At 43.1% G+C, this 18,986-nt stretch overlaps 1 protein-coding gene across 6 annotated transcripts in view; it reads right to left on the minus strand.

Annotated features, from left to right (window-relative positions):
• Ebf1 (EBF transcription factor 1) overlaps window positions 1–18,986 on the minus strand; it is a 385,736-nt gene that overhangs the window by 23,725 nt on the left and 343,025 nt on the right. For all 6 annotated transcript variants that reach the window (XM_075992867.1, XM_075992868.1, XM_075992865.1 and 3 more), the window contains exon 11: window positions 9,233–9,321. In XM_075992867.1, the coding sequence (XP_075848982.1) occupies window positions 9,233–9,321 (89 nt within the window). The remainder of the gene's footprint in view (window positions 1–9,232; window positions 9,322–18,986) is intronic.

Genomic DNA, 18,986 nt, shown 5'->3' on the forward strand with positions numbered 1-18,986 from the left:
TATCTGGGTGAACCATATCTGTGAATTGTGTTTCTCAAGGTTTAAGGGATGGTCTTGGGTACATCTGCAATTAAAATCCAGTGCCTTGGGCTGGGGAATTGGCTCAGTTTGTAGAGCTCTTGTCTAGCATGCAGAAAGTCCTGGGTTTGAGCCCCAACACTGCATAAAGCTGGGTGTGATAGTATACCTCTGCAATTCCAGAATTCAGAGGTAGAGACAGGAGGATCAGAAGTTAAAGACCATTCATGGTTACATAGCAAATTGGAAGCCATCCTGGGATATGTGACACCTTGTCTCCCAAGAATTACAAAAAAAACTAAGTAAGCAAATAAATAAATAAATAGAGGGAAAAAATCCAGGACCTTGAAAGGTGGAGAAATGGTACCAAGGTTAAGCATGGGTACTGCTCTTACAAAAGACTGGATTTCAATTTCCATGTTGGGTAGCTTACAATTGCCTCAATAACTTCAGTTCCACGGGATCCAACACCTCTAGCCTTCATGGGCATCTGCATTTACATGGACAGGGAGAGGTGTTCCCGTGCACGCACGTGAGCGCGCACACACACACACACACAAATGTACCGTTTATCAAACTCCAGGGCCTCTTGATTGTTGGGGACTCAGTAGTACCTCCAATGCTTGACTGCTGTATTAGCCAGGGCTGAAGAGAGTGAGCAGGAATTCAGCCCTTGACCCCTTGACTGTGCACCTATGGGTTTCAGTCTTGAAGACAATCTCCTGGTGGCTGGAAGATGGAATTGGCTTTGCCCTTTCCTCCTGCCATTCTTATACAGGGTGGGTATATGAAGTAGGTTAAACTGAATCTGTCTCCAGGAGCTCAGCCCTCAAAGAACATTTGGGAGAGTTCCAGAGCTCAGCTGGTGGGTAACTGTTTCTATGAGCCCTCACCACACAGGCTGAGCAGCCAAATAGAAGGCATTCTCCCCCTGGATTGCCTGTGTGGGCCTCTAATTCTTGCTACTACTTTCGCCTAGCTCAGCCATTTGTGAGCTAACTTTAGTCAATGCCACCACATCTCTCCTCCACCCAACTGAGCCTGAGGGATTTTGAGACTGGCATGCAAAACCTCCTGTCTTTAGAATTCCAGTTTCCTCATTCTCAAACGCAGTAAGTAAGTACATGGGGACTCAGACACTAGATCTGAAGCTCAGTGGGCTGAGCTCAAACCCACACTATGCTACTTAGTGTGAACACATGCTTTTGTTTCCTTATCTATAAAAGAGGGGCGATGCCAGTACCTGCTCCAAGAGGTCCCCCACAGTGAGTGCTTCCCAAGCAACGGTCAACAATATCAGCGATCCCCACTTCTTTTACTGAGCTTCTTGGCAAGCTGTACTCATGCTGTACTGGATGGTGTTAGGATGGAGAGGGAATCCTGTCTGTAACACCCTGAGAGTGATTGTGAATGGAGTGCTGTTGGGACAGTATGCGAAGGTGGGAAGCCGCCACTCCTGGGCTGCATACGCTGCTCTAGAAGCCTCAGCTCTCTACTGCGTAAGGACCAGCACATCGCTTTCCTCTCTGCCTCTGTCTGCTCGTCCCCAACAAGCAGAAAATTGTAGTGAAAAATAAGCCAGCAACAGATAAAAATCATCTAAACGAGTGAACACTATTATTTTGTGAGGCTCATGTGAGTTTTTGGTGAAAGGTGTGTTTCTTATTGCATGTATTTGTATATGCGTATATATGTATTCATATGTGTTTGGGTGTGTATGCAAGCTTTCCTATGGAGGCTAAGGGTAATGTCTGGTATCTTCCTGATTGCTCCCCACTTTACATCCTGAAGGATGCCTCACTGAACTTGGAGCTTGCCAATTGCCTGTTCTAGCTAGCCCACTAGTCCCAGGGATCCCTTGTCTTTGTCCCCTGAGGCTGAGATTACAGGCAGGCCATCGGCCTGGCTTAAGTTAACTAACTCAGAACTCACGTTTGGACAGCAAGCCCTTTATCTACTGCGTCATCTCTGCAGCCCACTGCCACCTCTTTCTCTAGATAAAGCCGAGCGCAGGCATGCAAGTGTGTGCACATGCTCACATCTATATACTGCTTCTGCAGGGCCCAGATCTAGGCTCGACTCCCAGGATAAAAGAAGTTTAAGTGCTAAAGGAGAGCCAAGTTCCTGAGCTAGGCACATTATCAAAATGGGGAGATGGAATCTGCCTCTCTGTGTTCTGGCAGATGAAGATGAGGGAGGGGAAAGTGGATGTCATTCCATAGTTTGTGTTTTTTACAAGAGAATGCAGACACAAGATGTTTGCTGAAACCAAACTCAAGGGTGCTCCCCCCACCAGGAATGAATTGGATAGACCATAAGACTGGCATTGTTTCTGGGCTTTTGTTTGAGCAAGGTCACTCATGTTTGCCAATGTAATGTTAATAAAGTTTCCTTAAATTAGAGAAGTAAAGAGATAGAGGGGATGGGAGAGGGAATGCTGACAGAGGCAGTAGAACATGGAGACACTGGGTCTTTCTTTTACTGAATTCCTTAGTCATCCCCCTTTCCTGCTGGAAGGCAATGTGGTTATGCAAAGATTTCTTATGTGTATTTTTACTGATGCAACTGTGGGTTTTGAATTACTGATAGTCTATGCATAAAGACTAAAACAATCAGAGCACAATTAAAATACATTGTACACAGTCAACTCGAGCTTTGTTTTGCCCCAGCTCTGTATGTATGATAAATCACTAAACACGAATACTCTTTAGGGAGGGTGATCTGGGGTCTCATCTCGCCACTAAGCAAAAACCATGCTTGCGAGTGGAATCTGAATTTCAATTTTGCAAGTGTACAGCTGAACTGAATAATCCTTGGCACAATGCAGTGCACAACTGAGCCACTAAATGGCTGATTTACTAAATTATTATTAGATGAGCCCTTGCTGTTCCAAATGAAAGTGCAGCCACCGACTTCCTCCATGGTGAGTTCAAATTGTTCTGTGTTTAAATATTCAGCATGAGGCTAATGTGAACTGATGAAATGAGACGATAAACATTCACTTTCGATACAAAGAGAGCGGCAGAGAGGCAACACATCATGAGGGCCCTTGGAGGTGAAAATGATTTACGCTTTAGAATGGAGCTGACGACTTCCATTACTTTAAGGTACTCTTAATTAGCCCAGCATTTGAAATGACTGATTCCTGTGTTCAAGTAGAGCAGCTTCACGGGGTCCGAGATTTTTCAGATGGCAATGAAGGAGAGGCTCCCGGGAGGATCTGCTCCCGCCTCAATGAGTCCAAACCTAGAGTGGCATCCATGGTTGGCCGGATCACCAGCACCAGCAGAGACAGGTATCTGAGCGATACAGCGATTGACATTCAGGGTATGTTTTAGATTCATCCAAAGGGTCTATGACCCACGTGCCCTTTGGTCCACGCTTCTCCATGCTAACCCCGTGACAAGCCACATTTTAGTCCATGGCCCCTAGGCACAGAGCCACAGTCTCAGCAGCTTCCTTACTGACACCTGCTGGAATCAACTACCACTGCCGTGCCTTTGGACAAACCAAAGCCCTCCTGTCTCATGTCACTTTTGAGGCCAGTTATAGGCAAGCACTTAAAATATTGTGATCACTTACAGTAGATTAGAATTTTTTATTGGCGCCATGTTGCCATAACAACGCGAAGACAGCAGATGACTTAAGCTAGGCTTGCAAAGCACAAGGCTGCTCATCTGGCAGTTAAAATGAATACAGTTCATTTCACAAGTTTCCCATATGGACTCTTAGTGTATGGTAATGAGGAGACCATATGGTGAGAGAAAATGCTCAGAGAACAATTGGGATCCAATGGCTGAGCGAGGAGAAGTTGGGAGAGACAGCCGAGTGAGAGATTCTGGTGTGCTCTTGGGGGTTCGAGGTTTGGCTGGGGTTTGAGGGGGATGACTGTTTCCCATAGGGGTTTTGAGTTTCTTAATCCATTCCTTAATATGTCGGCTGTGTGAAATGACAAACATCTTGCAAATTTTGCAATATCATCCATCACAGACTGTCAGCAGTGTTTGCAGATCTGACTCGCAAGAGCCTTTAAGTGTGCTGTGCTTAAAAGGCAACAGTACCAAGTTTTTAGACAAAGTGCAGGAGAATTTAAGCACTTCTGACAAGCTGAGACATTAGCAGTAATGATTTTAAAAACACTCGCATCTTTTGCCTGCATGTTTAGCTGTAAATAATGCTAGGATGTATAAAAGCTTTAAAGGAAAAATGTAATAAATACTTTTTATTATGTTTCATAAGGGATGACAAATGCTCGCCGCCATGTCTATGGCTGTCTATCCATGCAAACATATGGAGATGGATGGCTTCTTCTCCCCTCACTACCAACCAGATCCAGAACCTGGGAAGACAGCTAGAGAAGACCGTAGAGTCAATCCTGCACTATCCATGCTTCATAAAAGATGAATATAAATGCATTAGTTAGACACGGTGAGCTAAATTAGAAGGTCAGGCAGGGCTGGAAGGGCTGAAAAATCACACAACCAATGAGTGTAATTACTCTTTCTTAAGTCTATTAAGTGGTGTTGTTCTATCAAGGCTCTGGGGTATAGGACACGAAGAACAAGATAAAGTAATGTGTATTTATGACTCCCACTGGATCAATTTACCAGATATTTTCAGCTCCATAAAGCAAAATACACAAATGTGGCCTTTGTTGCTTTCCCCAAATTGCTCGATTTTCTCTAGAAGGGAGACTGGATCTCATAATCAAACAGTGGTAGCCTGGTAGAGATTTCCAAACCCGCCCTTATCCATAGAGGAAGGAGGAAAAGCTCCTGAGCATCTGCGGGGCATGGGCAGAAGATATTGCTGAGGAAGAGAAGGCAGAAAGTAATTGCCTTCAGGCAGAAGTATTTGAGTGACCAGACATGAAAAACGGTGGAAGTTTAATATAGACACGGGGAGGGTTTTGAACTCATGAACCTGAGTTCAAGATTGAGCTTTCTCACTTCCTGGTTCTGATGTCATAGCAAGTCAGCAGACAGACCTCCTTGTGGAGGGGGGGATATGGCTCAGGCTAAATGCCTCTTCTGTGGATTATGGGATGTGTGTCATGAAGAGATTAGTGTCCCCACTTAATGGACTCTCCCCAGTTGCCTGGAACTTCTCTCTGTATGCTTCCCCTCCTTAGTTCCTAGGAGCACTGGGAAACAGCTGCTCCACAGAAAGGAACCTGAGGCTGCAGACATGAAGTCCGTGCAAGCACCAAGTCTTCGGTCTGCTTTCCAAACTCCTCGTGTATCTGGCTTGCGCACCGGCTCGCTTGGCCGCTCTGCTCTGCAGCAGACGCCATCAAGCAGCGCTAGACATGCAATAGGCGTGAAGCAAACACAATCCTGGCTTCCCAAAATTTGCAGCCAGTGTGTATGGAATGCCGGCTAGACTCGAGCATTGAACGAAATGCTTGAACTGCCTGTGGGCTGAAGTTTAAAGGCTGCTTAGGAAGACAAGGAGCGAACTACAAAGGAAAGGAGATGCTGCCTTTGGCCTTCAATGCTGAGAGAATCCTTGCTCAAAGTTTCTGTGTGGCATCACCAAGGCAATTAGCATCTCAGCTTCTGATTGGCCACAGTCCTCATCCCTCTCACTTCCCCATTACAAGAAGTCAACCTAGACCCCAAAGTCACATTTCTCCTGCAGGACCCAGAAAACAAAGTTCGTTTATCAGTAAAACAGGCCAGAATACTTTAAAGACCTTGGCCTGCTCAGCTCCGTGTGCTTATGAAAGAAATGAAACTCCTAAATATGGAGGGTTAGCCTAACTCTAGTGTCTCTCAGAGATGAAATAACTTACAGAGAGTCTGCTCACTCCTCCTTTCCTGTTTGGTAAATGGGGAAGATAAAGAGAAAAATGTCTATTTTCCCAACTGCTTTCAGAAGAGGGGATCCAGTAAAACAAAGCAAGTCCAAGTGCTTTGAAAAAGTGCAAGGCTGTATACAAAGGCATATTATTACGGAGAGCTGTCTGCGTGGTCTTTGGAGCAAGTTTCATTTGACAGAATATGTGGGTGGTTGTATGAATCTAGCTTTGTCTATTCCCAAACACATGGATTTAATAAAGCGGCGTTTGTTTTTTAAGGTGTGTGGTCCGCAGTTCACTGAAACACCCCTGTTTGACAAATACTGACCATGAGTCTGAGAAAGGCGGGGCCCCATGCTAAGGCCCTAACAATGGACAGTAGGGGTATAAATCTCTCTCAAGTCCACAGGAATACCTCGTGCTGGCTCCATCCGCCACTTCCTGACCCTGCCCTTGAACTCTTGCTCCACCTTAACATGCAGAGCCAAGAGGACAGCCATTCTGCTCTGAGTCACAGGGACAGCTTCCTGGGGTGGGCTCCTCTGGCCACAGTCCTTACACAGTTGAAGTGGTTGGAAGCAAGCTGCAGTGTTTCCTTAACACACACATGTCCATTGTGTCCTTGATTGCTCCTCCCGAATCCAGGAAGAAAGGGCTGAGTGGTTTACCCAAGGGCCTCCAGGGACAAAGCGACATGTGCCTGGGCTAACTATAAAACATTTTTAAATCTAACGCACAACTATAAAAATGTTTTTAGGTGTAAGTTAACAAAAACTCACTTTTATATTCTGATACCGCTATCCTTTTTTTTTAAAAGAGAGAGAGAGAGAGAGAGAGAGAGAGAGAGAAGCAAAAATACTTCCTAGCTTCTTTAGACCTTAACATTTAACCAGACTTTCATCCTTATATGATTCTATTATCCCACTATTGTAGGTGAAGAAACTGAGGCACAGAGGATAAAGCATAGATTCAATTTTTCGGGGAATGGGGCTTTTCTGCTCCTGCTTTTATTCAACTGACATATAACCAGGGTTACCTTCTGTCAGGAGCTAAGTAAGTAGCCAGAGTAACAACCTAGCAAAGCAGAAAGAATCACCACTCCCATTTGACAAATGGGGAAACTGAGCCAAAGAAAGGGAAGGAAGGCTTTTGACACAGGTCACTGACTAACAAGTGATGGAGGACTTAATCCTATACGGCCCAATCTGAACTTCCAGGCTGTGCTCTGAACCCTGAAGACCCCAGAGATAAAATGCTAACCTAAAATCTCAATGAAAATAAAGTCACTGCCTAAATGGATTCAGCAGGAAAAGTTGTCATCGTATCTGTGTCTCAGTTCTACCACACTAAGGCAACAACACAGCTCTCTGTGTGGGCACATGTCAAGTCTATCATTATTTATAACTTACTGATGGGCACACATCATGTCTACCATTGTTTATAACTTATCAGTGGGCACACTTTGTGTCCACCATTGTTTAAAACTAATCGGTGGGCACACATCATGTCTACCATTGTTTATAATTTATCGGTGGGCACACATCATGTTTATCATTGTTTATAACTTATCGGTGGGCACACATCATGTCTACCATTGTTTATAACTTATCAGTGGGCACACTTTGTGTCCACCATTGTTTATAGCTTATCAGTGGGTACACATCTTGTCTACCATTGTTTATAACTTATCGGTGGGCACACATCATGTCTACCATTGTTTATAACTTATCGGTGGGTACCCATTGTGTTTACCACTGTTTGTAACTTACCAGTGGGCACACATCATGTCTATCATTGTTTAAAACTTACCAGTGGGCACACATTGTGTTTACCACTGTTTGTAACTTACCAATGGGCACACATCATGTCCACCATTGTCTATAACTTATCAGAGTATTTCACAGGAAATTCACAGACGCTACGTTCCTGCTGAACAGAGGGACCTAAATTTCAACTTTTCCACAGAACACCTGTGCCCTGAAAGACACAGCTGCCCATTGTTCCAATTGACTGTTTCATAGTTCACCAAGAATAAAAGAGGATAGAGGAAACAATGCAGGACCCCCTTTCAAGAGAGAAATGCAAACACAATGACACATCATATTATTCCTTCCCCAGATGAAGTGCTTTTCAGGATGGTCTATCAGTATGAACAGCACTTCAGTAGAAGCAGGGCTGTTCTAAGGAGCTGGAAGCTCTGTTCTTCCCTGGAGGTCAAAGTAGAAGACAGGCATGCCTGTCACAATCTATCCTCTCTTCGGCATGGGTGGGTATCACACCCACTCACCCTGTTCCTCATATCCATGCACAGGCCCAGGAGACAACAGTATGACAGATGGAACCTCCTCTGACAGGAGGATCTGTCTACAAGTACAGCCCTATACAGGGAGAATTTGACCATGTACCTGCCCCTTGAAGAGGTCCTGGGCCAAGAAGGATGCAACAGTTGTTTTTAAAATTCTTTCTTGGGGATATACAGATCTAGACACTACACATTTGGCTGTAGGGAGGAGAGGACCTCTCATCCATTCATTTAAGGTGATGCTATCAAACCATGCCATAAATTAAACAAGGTTTTCCTGTCAATTGACCACGGCAGCTAACCCGACTCTGTCCTCTGAACCTATTTAACTGTTGTCTCTGCTGAGACCACACAGAACTTTGCTGGAACTTATGCTTAGTGCTCCTTCTGTTTTCAGCCATGATTAGCCGTGTCTGACTCTGCATCCCATACAAACGGTGGCCTCTCACAGGAGGCATACAGCAGTCACATCAAGGCTCAACCTCCAATTTCTTCATTGACAGCAACATAATATTGTTGTCTCTATTTCATTTTATTTCTCACAGCTTTGGGTTTAATTTTTCAAATAAGAAAGATGCCTTATGCAAAAAGATGTCCTATTTGACCAATCGTAGTGTCTACGTCTGTTTTCTTTCCAGCCCCTTCTACCAGATCTACCAATCCATTTCCCTTTGAGCTCCTTCTACCCTCACCAGAGGTAAGCACAGTTTTGAGCAGATAATATCTGGCATTCCTTTTCTTCTCGAGAATCAATATGACATGCTGAGTGATTAGCCCAACCAAACTCCAGAGACAGGCTGAGTAGATTGAAATTTTAGCAGTGTACATGCTGTGCAGCCTTGGGCAAATTGTCTTACCTCTCTCTGCTTCATTCTTTTCTTTCCTAAACTATGAGTGGAAACAGGGACAGCATAAAGGATTACTAAAATTGCCAAGTGACATGATATAAATAGGCACAGCATCACCCAAATCCAAAGTATTTGCTACTTCTATCATGACACACAATGCACCCACGAGTTGGTTATCTATAAACTACTTTTTGGCTTAACCAAGAAGGTATTTTACCATTCTCAAATCCGATTTTCTAGAAACCAAAGAGGGGGAATTCTGACCTTCGGCAAGCGTTCCGGATCACCAGGATGCCGGGGGATGACCTTCTGTAACCTCTGGAAACCATAGTCGATGGTGGGTTCATTGAGGGCTGTAAGGAAGAAGTCAGAGGATTTGAACATTTTGAGAAATACAGCGTTGTTTGCAGCACAGATGGCAGAGACATAACCCTTAGCATTTGGTTGATACTCTTGAGTCCCTCATAGAGATTTCCTCCATGTCAGGCACTTCCACCATCTATTATATTTACTGTGGAGGGGGCTGACTCTTGACAAAACATCGGTAGCAAGTGAGTCTAAGAACACAACTCCTCGGGCAGAATCTTTTACACCCTTAACATGATCCTAACTGAAAAGTAGAATGGACTTTGCTTCAAGGTTTTAGGATTCACCTCCTCATTGCAGATAAGCTGGGTAAAAAGTCAAGAGCTTGTCTAAAGGTACCTATATATTCTAAATAGCAGGGAACCACCCAGAGATTTGTTATGCCTCCTATAGAGACTCAGTAGATCCAATAGCTGAGCATTTTCTATGCAGTGAGCATGCCCATGGGCAGAGCAGTGTGAGAGGCATGTCTCTGAAACCTTTGAAAGAATCTACAGAGACAAGTATTTAACGTGCTCTTGATTCAAAATCTTCCCATCTTGAATGACAGACCCACTCACAGCATTGATATTATGTGAAAGAAAGGAAAAAGAAAAAAAAAAACCTCTGTGGAACACTAGCTTAGCCCAGCTGGGTCTCTAAGAACGTTTTACTAAAAGACTCAGAGAGCCAACTGCAATAATAACATTTGGAGACAATGGACCGCATTGTGTCCTGTTGGACACATTCTCTTAAGCTAGACCAAATAGAAACTAGAATCTATGCTATCATTTTCAGAATTCCTTCCTAGGATACAAACCATCTTGAGCCTATCTAGTCTGAGAAAGTAGGAGAGACGGCACGACTCTCCTCCACACATACTCCTAGTATTCGGAGCAATAAGTAGGCAGTAGGATTTTATTATTTTTTGTGCAATTCCTTTTTTTTATTTCTTAGTTTAACTAAGGTATTTCACTGCATATTTTCTCCCTTACAGAACAAAAAGACAGCCTCTCTAGCCCTAACATTTTATCTATACATTAAAAAACAAGTTGTCTCATGCTGTACTTAAAATGCATTTCCATTAACCTAAATTTCAAAAGTAAGATTCGTACTAACTTTAAAAAACTGTATTACATTCAAATAGGTCCCAAGGCTAATGGAAGCAATTTGTATACCAACCCAAACTGACTGGCCCACTTTTCAAAATACAGGTATGATAATCTCTCGGTTTTAAAAGGACATTTAAATTGAAAGACTGTGAATTTAGAACATAATTATACCAATAGAACCCTTTAACTTGTCAACTTGTAAATCTAAAAGGCTATCAATCATTGCTAAAGAGGAAATAAACCTTAAAATTCCTTGATTGACAGTGCTTACTTTTTATGTAAGAAAAAAAAGGGGGGGAGCTGAATAAAGTGGCCAGAAATCCATTTACAAAAGTACATTGTTTTACATAGGTTAGTAAAAAGCCAGTCACTATTTCTCCCGAAGACACATAAATCAGAGGAATTACTTTTACTTCACTTGGATGTTTTAAGTCAGAATGAACTTCAAGTAACTTTATTTAGAGTTTTTTTTTCCCCTTCCCAAACTATAGTGCCTATCCCAGTCATTAATAGAGCTGCATTTTCATGTTGGATAATGAAATCTTTTTTTTTTTCAAATATGAGATTTAGGCAGCTCTCCCCTCCCCCACTCCTCTGCCCAGGAAACCTTCCATCTGTCTCTTGTGAAAATTAGCAAAAATTACACCCAGGTATAGTGAATCTCTCTGTTCTAGTTTATGAGTTGAGGCACAATATTTATTATTTCTTTTATTTTATAAATTCTTTCTAGGTCCTTGAGAAGAATTATTCAGATTAACTTGCAGAGAAAAAAATCCATTGAGCTCTTTATGCCCAGAAGGTATTACCCATAGAATCTGTGGTATTTGATCGAGAAATGCATCAGAGAGACAGTTGGACACTGGGGGTTAAGCTATATATTGTATCTAGCACCCCACCCATAGGGCTAACTGCCAGCAAAATATTTAACCATAAACGGTAGCTTTAGACAATTAAAAGTATCACACCCAGTTCCTGAAAACATAATTCAGCATCCTAGAGTTTTTACCTTCCAGTCTAAGGCACCAATAACACGAGAGGTGCAGATCTGCCCATTTCATCATTCGTATAATGAATTCCCAGTGTGTCTAGAAACCCGGGCTGCTCATTGCAAAGCTTTTATGCTGGGGTCGGGAGAACGTGATTTTCTGGCTATCAGGCCAACAACTCACCACGGAATGACTGACACTTAATATCAGCAATTAAAAGAATCGATTCAAACATCATATGGAAGTAATAGCAAAAGAGCTGAGAAGTCATTCTGTTGCCATGAAGAGTAATTGGATTAGACATATTAAACTCATTACTCAAACAAAAATAAGCATCTACGCTATGGACATAAACTACGACAGAGGGGATCTTTTAAATAGCGAGCCACGGCGAAGGCTTCTTATTTATTTCTGGTGCTTTTAGGATTTTCAAGTGTGTGGACTTGCACTCAGAATCTCAGGAGCGAGTAGGACAGTGGAATGCTCCAGCAGTACAGACAATATTACCATTAAGGCCCTGCAAGATGAACATGCTATCCCTTGAAACTCAAAGGAGCCTGAAAGACTTTTCTGAGTAGGGAGAAAAGTCATGTGTGAGAGGGACCATCTAATCAGGATTGGCAGTTTGGGTAGTTCTTAAAACAGACATAGCTCTCCCCATGGAAAGGAGATTAAATATCCGGGAAGAGGAGATGGAACTGAGTTCAATGTAGAGAGAAGCAGAAGAGGGGCAAAGTAGTAAATAGAACTGAATAGGATCCCGGTTTCAGAATCAGTGTCATGTGACCAACCACTTACTGACTTTTCTAGTGTTAGGTTTAAAAGACTACAGGGGCAGACGTGTATATTATGATGACTTTTCAAGATTCACGTTTGTTTATGTGTAAGTGCCTCTATATAGGTATGTGTGTTTGGTGTCCAAGGAACCCAGAAGGGGGCATTGGCTCCCCTGGTACTTGAGTTATAGGTGGCTGTGGTAAGAGCAACAAGTGCTCTTAGCCACTGAGCAGTGTCTCTGGTGACATTTTAATGAATGAATGCATCGTCAACCTACCTGCCTTCTTACCTATGTGTGTAACAAACAACAGCATCTAGACACAGTCAGATGAATATTAGTTGTTTCTAAAACCCATGCCTCCTAAAATGCTTCTCCCCTCTGTGCCTGGCTCATTCTCTGTTTTTAAACCCCCCACTGCCCCCTCCCCCACAATAAGCATATATTACTTTTATAATCAGAGAAAAAGGTTAAAAGCAAGAGATTGTTGCCGAGATGGAATCTGAGCTGCTTGTATAAAGTAATGACATAAGGAACTATGCCTTAAAAGGGGGTCTGTGTACCTTTAATAACCTTGCATAGGTTATTACAAACCATAAGAAAAATAAGTAGTATACTTTTGCCCAGTTGTATAAATATGTGACTATACATAAACTCCGAGAAAATCAACAGAGGGTAATGGGGGGGAGAATCATAAAGAAGGTATATTTATTTCATCAGCAGGGGTAGTGGTACCTTAGGGACATGCATCTACCCTGCAAGAATGTAATATAAAGTTAATTCTTCAACAAAGTGACCTCATTGTACTCGAGTGCAGGGCTCAGGGGCGGCAGCAGAAAAGGACTAATCAATTCCCCCCCCACACACACACACACAAACTTGGGACAATTCCGAGAATATGGTAGAGAAAGAAAAACCAGAGCAGGTTAACTGAGCATAATTAGCCGCATAAAGAGGCAAGAGCGACTTAAGTTCAAAGAAGAAAAACAGAGGAGGCTGTGAACTGCAGAAGGTGTGGGGTGGCAAGATTGAGCCTTTGGGCTCTGCTTCCAAGCATCTCACCTTCACCCTGAGAAGGATTTCAGATACTTTCACCCCCGAATCAGGTAAGGATGAAGACTCACGGGTTTAGGGGGGAATGTTTTTTGTCCCAAAAAGAAATAACTCAGTGCTTAAACTCTCGGGATATAATAGGACCAATTGTATGCTTTTTTTTTTTTTGATACAAGGTTTCAGTGTGGCCTTGGCTGTCCTGGAACTCTCTCTGTAGACCAGGTTGGCCTCGAACTCAGAGATGTGCCTGCCTCTGCCTCCCGAGTGCTAGTACAAAAACGTGCGCTACAACTGCCTGGCTTAGCCTATGCGCTTTCTAAAATGCTGAAAGATAGATAGAGGTTCCGTCATCATGTGTTTGTAGCGGTGACCACATCTCTAGGTAGGAATTAGCCATTTTGTGTCACAACTTCTTAAGCTTTTAAACATAAATTTTGTGCAAAAAGTGCTTAACCCAAAAGGACAGATGAAAATACTTGAATTGTAGAGTCAGAGCCACGCTTGGTCTTTCTTGGTTAGGCTTCCCTTCTTATTCCAAAGTCCACTGCTGTGTCTGCCACATAGAAACCGCTTTGAACAGCTTCTCATGAAAGGTGGCAGAGAGGGAACCAGGCTCCTGGAGAGCGGATATTGAATTGAGATGTCTTCCACTGACCCTTCCAACTTATTTTCTAGTAGCTTTGCATTCTGTGGCTATAGGCGTCATAAAGCTCTGTTCAGCATGCCAAGGGCAGTCTGAAACTTTCTTGCAAACACATAAAAGGCAAGGTCAAGTGCTCTACTCAGGCGCTCCAGGTTGCAGGGCAAATGCAATGCCTGAGGGGTCAGAGGACCCTTGCATCCCCAGCTGTGATGCGCGTGGCACTGGGAATGGACACGGGAAGGAGCACACACTCTACCGCTAAGGTTCTTACGTCATCTTCAGCAAAGCTATTTCTTTCTAAAGAGGAAAAAAAAAACCCACCCAGTTAATTAAACAGTTAAAAATATCAAGCCATTTCAGCTGGCTGCATTGGGCTACTTACAAATGCCTTTAGGTTCCTCCCCCGACTCATCAACTCAAACTCCTGCAAAGGGAACTAACTAATAACTTTCCATTCAAACTTCTTTATGAGGCCTTTCCCCTAGTGGGCATCGCCACAGGTCCTGCCCTAAACAGCAAAGCTTGCATCATACAAATCTCCTGCTGCAATGTCCAGAGGCTTCTGCAGCATGAAACACTATAGGTGAAGAAAATGTAGGTATGGCAACTAGATTTTATACAATAACTCTAATTAGAAAATTAAAACATTTAGTAATGAGTCAACTGTATTTTCAGATTTTTTCTTTTTCCTCTCTCTCTCTCTCTCTCTCTCTCTCTCTTTTTAAGAAATCCACTTCACAAACAAATCAAGTAAAGACTTCTTTTCCAGAATGTTTACAGGGTACATCTACTGTAGTGAGAACTGATTTTTCTCTTCCCTTTTTTAGTTCCTTTTTAAAGAAATTATTCCTTCTCTGTCATCTTTTAGCTTCTGCAGCACCAGTCTCTGGAAACAATGGTGATGGGGCTGGAGAACCTTGTCCCCTAACACACAGGGAAGGCGCTGGGTGCCACTCAGACCAAAGCTCACAGAGTGAGAGGCTTTCATAGCTCAGCAACTCGCAGAGGTGCTTTCACATATTTCTGGGGTTTTAATTTCCTTTTTTTAATGGCTGTGTGACATGATGTCATTTTGACCGAAAATAAAAGGAAATTCAGATATTAGAAAGGTAATATTTATATTCTATTGCCATTTAATGTCCAAACAAATATGTAGACTCCATGCCAAGTAATAAATAAAAGCTCATAGCAGAGGCAATGATAAAACTAGCACCTGGTTTCCCCAGCTTCCCTAGTGACTACTCTATATTTGAACTAAAGGAGTAACAGCCGAGCATTTCCCTTCCAGGCAGATCCATTCTGGCAGGAGACTTATTACCTATGTGCTAGGCAGAGCCTTTTTGTTCCTTAATAGCCCCATTTTTCCCTCAGTCACTAAATTAACAACCAGAGGTAAACAGTAAAACAGCAAGTTATCTTCGGGAAGCTATCTTCAAGAGTGACTCTAAAATATACTAATGGAAGAAGAAGAAAAAAAAAATCAACCCGAAACCCAAAACAAGAACCACAAAGAGTGTAATTGAAGAGACTGGTCGCACTTCCAGCCACGTGGGTGTTTCATTACCTGCCTAGATGCTGAGGGAATAAGTGCCACGCCAGGTCAGCTCATCTGTGGACCAGATACACCCTCTGAGATGCCTGAAAGCAAACCTCTTGCAAGTCGGCACCTCTTTTGAGTAAAAAAAGGTTTCCACAACCTGGTGGCCCTGCCCTGGCATCCAGGAAGGCTCAGAGGAGCTTCCAAAGCTGGCTCACTGGACCATAGAAAGCTGCGATTTCAAGCACAAAGGTGTCGAGAGAGACAGAATCAATACTGGAAGAAATGATCAATGGGAGGGCAGGCGGGGGCAGAGGAGATCCCCCAAACTACCTTTGAACATACTCTGATTTATTTGTACTATGTGAACCTCCTTTGTGGTAACGACTTGGAGATACAAAAACCAAGCAAAAGAATTGAGTAGTTGGCGGGTGTGTGTGTGTGTGTGTGTGTGTGTGTGTGTGTGTGTGTGTGTGTGTGTTTGTGTGACCAGTCATTTTTATATGGAATGGCACCAAAAGGACACGTGATGGAAAACCCTGGAGAAACAGAGCCAGAAACCCAAGAAAGTGGGAGAGCTGGAGGTGACTGACCCCTCAGGAGGTTACTGAAATGCAAAGGGCTTGTGTGTGTTTGGGAATTAATAACTCATCAGGAGGAGGGAAAGGGGAGGGACGGTGACGCGCTTCTGCTTTCCCAGACGAAATAGCTTTGCTGCCTTTCTACATCTATAAGCAACACATTCCCACTCTGGGAAACTTCTTAAACCACAACAGGAGGGAGAGCTCCATGACAACCCCACCCAAAAGAAGCACTGCCCTTATCTTAGGGTTATATATGCTTTCAGATACCATCTCAAGGCTGTTTTTTGTAAATATAGATTAAATGTACCACTCTCATTCTTTTTAATGGTTGTAGCATATAATTATACATGAATGGCCATGATTTTTGTATCAAATGCCCTATGAATGACGATGTAGAGGGTTTTGTTTCCTCCCAAATGTTCATTGACTTAAGGAGAGTTGTAATGAACAACACTCGGAATAAATTCCTAGGTAAAAGGATGTGGGCCTCTCATGTCCTTGTGTGCACGTATTTCTTGATGAGCCTGTGATATATTCATACCAATTTATACTTCAGCAGGTAACTTCCAAAGGCATCTGCCAAAGAAGACTAACTTTTTAAGGTTTCCCATCCTAAACTCAATGTTTCTCTCAGCTCCAAGGGCCCCTGGAGACTTTGCAGAGATGTTAATGATTACAAACATCCTGTACTGAGGTTCCATCTTGAATACAGCCTCAAAGGGAGGCTCTTTTCCCAGGAAGAGCAGAGCACTTTCCATCAAAGAGGATCCCATGAACTACTATAATCTCCCCTTGGCATAAAAGTTAAAAATCAGCAACACATTTAAATGTGGGAAACTGAGGCATTCAGTTATATGATAATCCAGGACACTTGTCAGGTGTTGTTGTTGTGCAGAGCTTGGCTTGGTGTGCTGAGATATCTAATGCTGATAATCTACCTACAGCCTATGGAAAAGAAGTCTTATTCTCCAAACAGCCTCCTTGCCCTTCATCCCTACCTTTGATCCCAGGAGGTTTTACACCCAGAATCCCGACTTCATCCAGATGAACCAGACCTTCCTTAGTCTGATTTCTTTAAATTTATCCCATTAGCAAACACCCTCATATCCTAAACTTGCCTCAGTGTTCATCGGGAAATCTTATTCTCGGCCTCACCCAATCCCCAGCTTCCTTCCTGTTACTATAGTAACGAGCCCTGCAGAGAAAGTAGCATATGGTAAGAAAGGGTTAATTCAGTCCACAGTTCCAGGTCACAGTCCGTCACTGTGGGGGAAATCAAGGCAGGAATTTAAACTGTCACATTCACAGTCAGGAGCAGAGAGAGAAAGAGAGAGGGAGAAGGAGGAGGAAGGAGGAGAGAGAGAGAGAGAGAGAGAGAGAGAGAGAGAGAGAGAGAGAGAGAGAGAGAGAGAGAGAGGGAGGGAGGGAGGGAGGGAGACAGAGAGAGAGAGACAGAGAGAGAGAGAGAGAGAGAGAGAGAGAGAGAGAGAGAGAGAGAGAGAGAGATGCCCTGATTACTTGTTCACTTGCTCTCAGCTAGCTTCCCTCACAGTTCTGGACCCAACCCAGGCCAACAATTCAGGGTAGTTCTTCCACCCCACCTCAGTTAAGCAACCAGGACAATCTGCCACATGTTAACCTGATCTAGACAATTCCTCACTGAGAGAGACTGCCTTTCTAGGTGACTGCATGTTATATCAAGTCGACAATTTAACTAAGCAACACACCAGGTTTTCCTTATAGACCCAACCTTTAAAGGCAAGGCGTTTGCTTAAGAAAAAGAGGTACAGAATTACGATATGTTATCTGTTATGGTATATCAGGCTGATCTATTTCATACCACAACCCCTTGGAAGTTTCTAGAAGGTCCTTGGTGAGAAGCACATCCTCACAGGCAGACCTCCATGTCTCCCTGGAGGGTCACACTCCATCTAGACCTGGAAGTGGGTAGAACCCGTGACAATGAAGAGAGACTGCTATTCTCTAATCCTCACCCTGCCATCCTCTATGGTGGGCTGCGATCTGCTTGGCTTTCCAGGGGCCTTAATTTTGATTTCCAAATTTGATTCAAGTATAAAATTAAAATTAATTCCCTCCAGAAAACTGAAGCTAAATTGTCATAGTTTTATGGATTTGTATCCCTCTCTATTTTTTTACCTTTCCATCTAATCTTTTTATTTTGGATTAGAAAAAAATCTGGATCATTTATGATTAAGTTTCAAAGACAGATTTGCTCCTTTAAGGGAAAAGAGAAGGCTGGTTTTCACTGTGTAATGGATGGCAGTGTTTAAGGATTGAAGGCCAGCATACTCCGTCTTTCTTTCTTAAGGATAAATCCATAATTCTCTCCTGGCGGATCTTCTGATATATCAAGAGTAATATTACCTCTATAATTGTTCTTCAGATTTCTTCCCAGAGAGTTTTGACAATAACTGTTATCAAGAGTGTAAAATCACCCGGCCTGTCTGATAAACATGTTTTCTTCTGTCCCCACCCCAGCGAGAGCTGTGACACCGGACTTTTATCATCCTGCGTGTGTTCGGAATGCGCTTAGGACAGCAATTGCCGGGAATAGGCAGGCGATAAACCGCATTGATTTAACACATCTTGTTTTCAATCATGCTTGGATTTTCTGAGCACGCGTTTTTCCTGTACTTGGGCTTGTAGCTTTTATCTGACGAGCTGATCCCTTTTCAAAGGAAAATGAAAAGGTCGCACAATAAGACACGGTTTACTGGAACTTGAACACGCACCAGGGAAAGTATTTTAGATAAATACTGTCAGACATAGTGGAGCTGAATTCCAACAGCACAATTGCTAAACAACAATACTTATTACTCTCCTAGAACAAGCCACCAGCAATGTGTGGCTCTCAGCAGGGGACAGCTCCAAGTCAGAGGCCAGACTTTCCTCCTTTCCAAGTAACCAAGATCAACGTTTGGGACTGAGTGCTTCTGCGAGAATGTTGATATCACAATTTTCT

Source organism: Microtus pennsylvanicus, chromosome 11, assembly GCF_037038515.1.
Source record: "Microtus pennsylvanicus isolate mMicPen1 chromosome 11, mMicPen1.hap1, whole genome shotgun sequence".
Lineage (NCBI taxonomy): Eukaryota > Metazoa > Chordata > Mammalia > Rodentia > Cricetidae > Microtus > Microtus pennsylvanicus.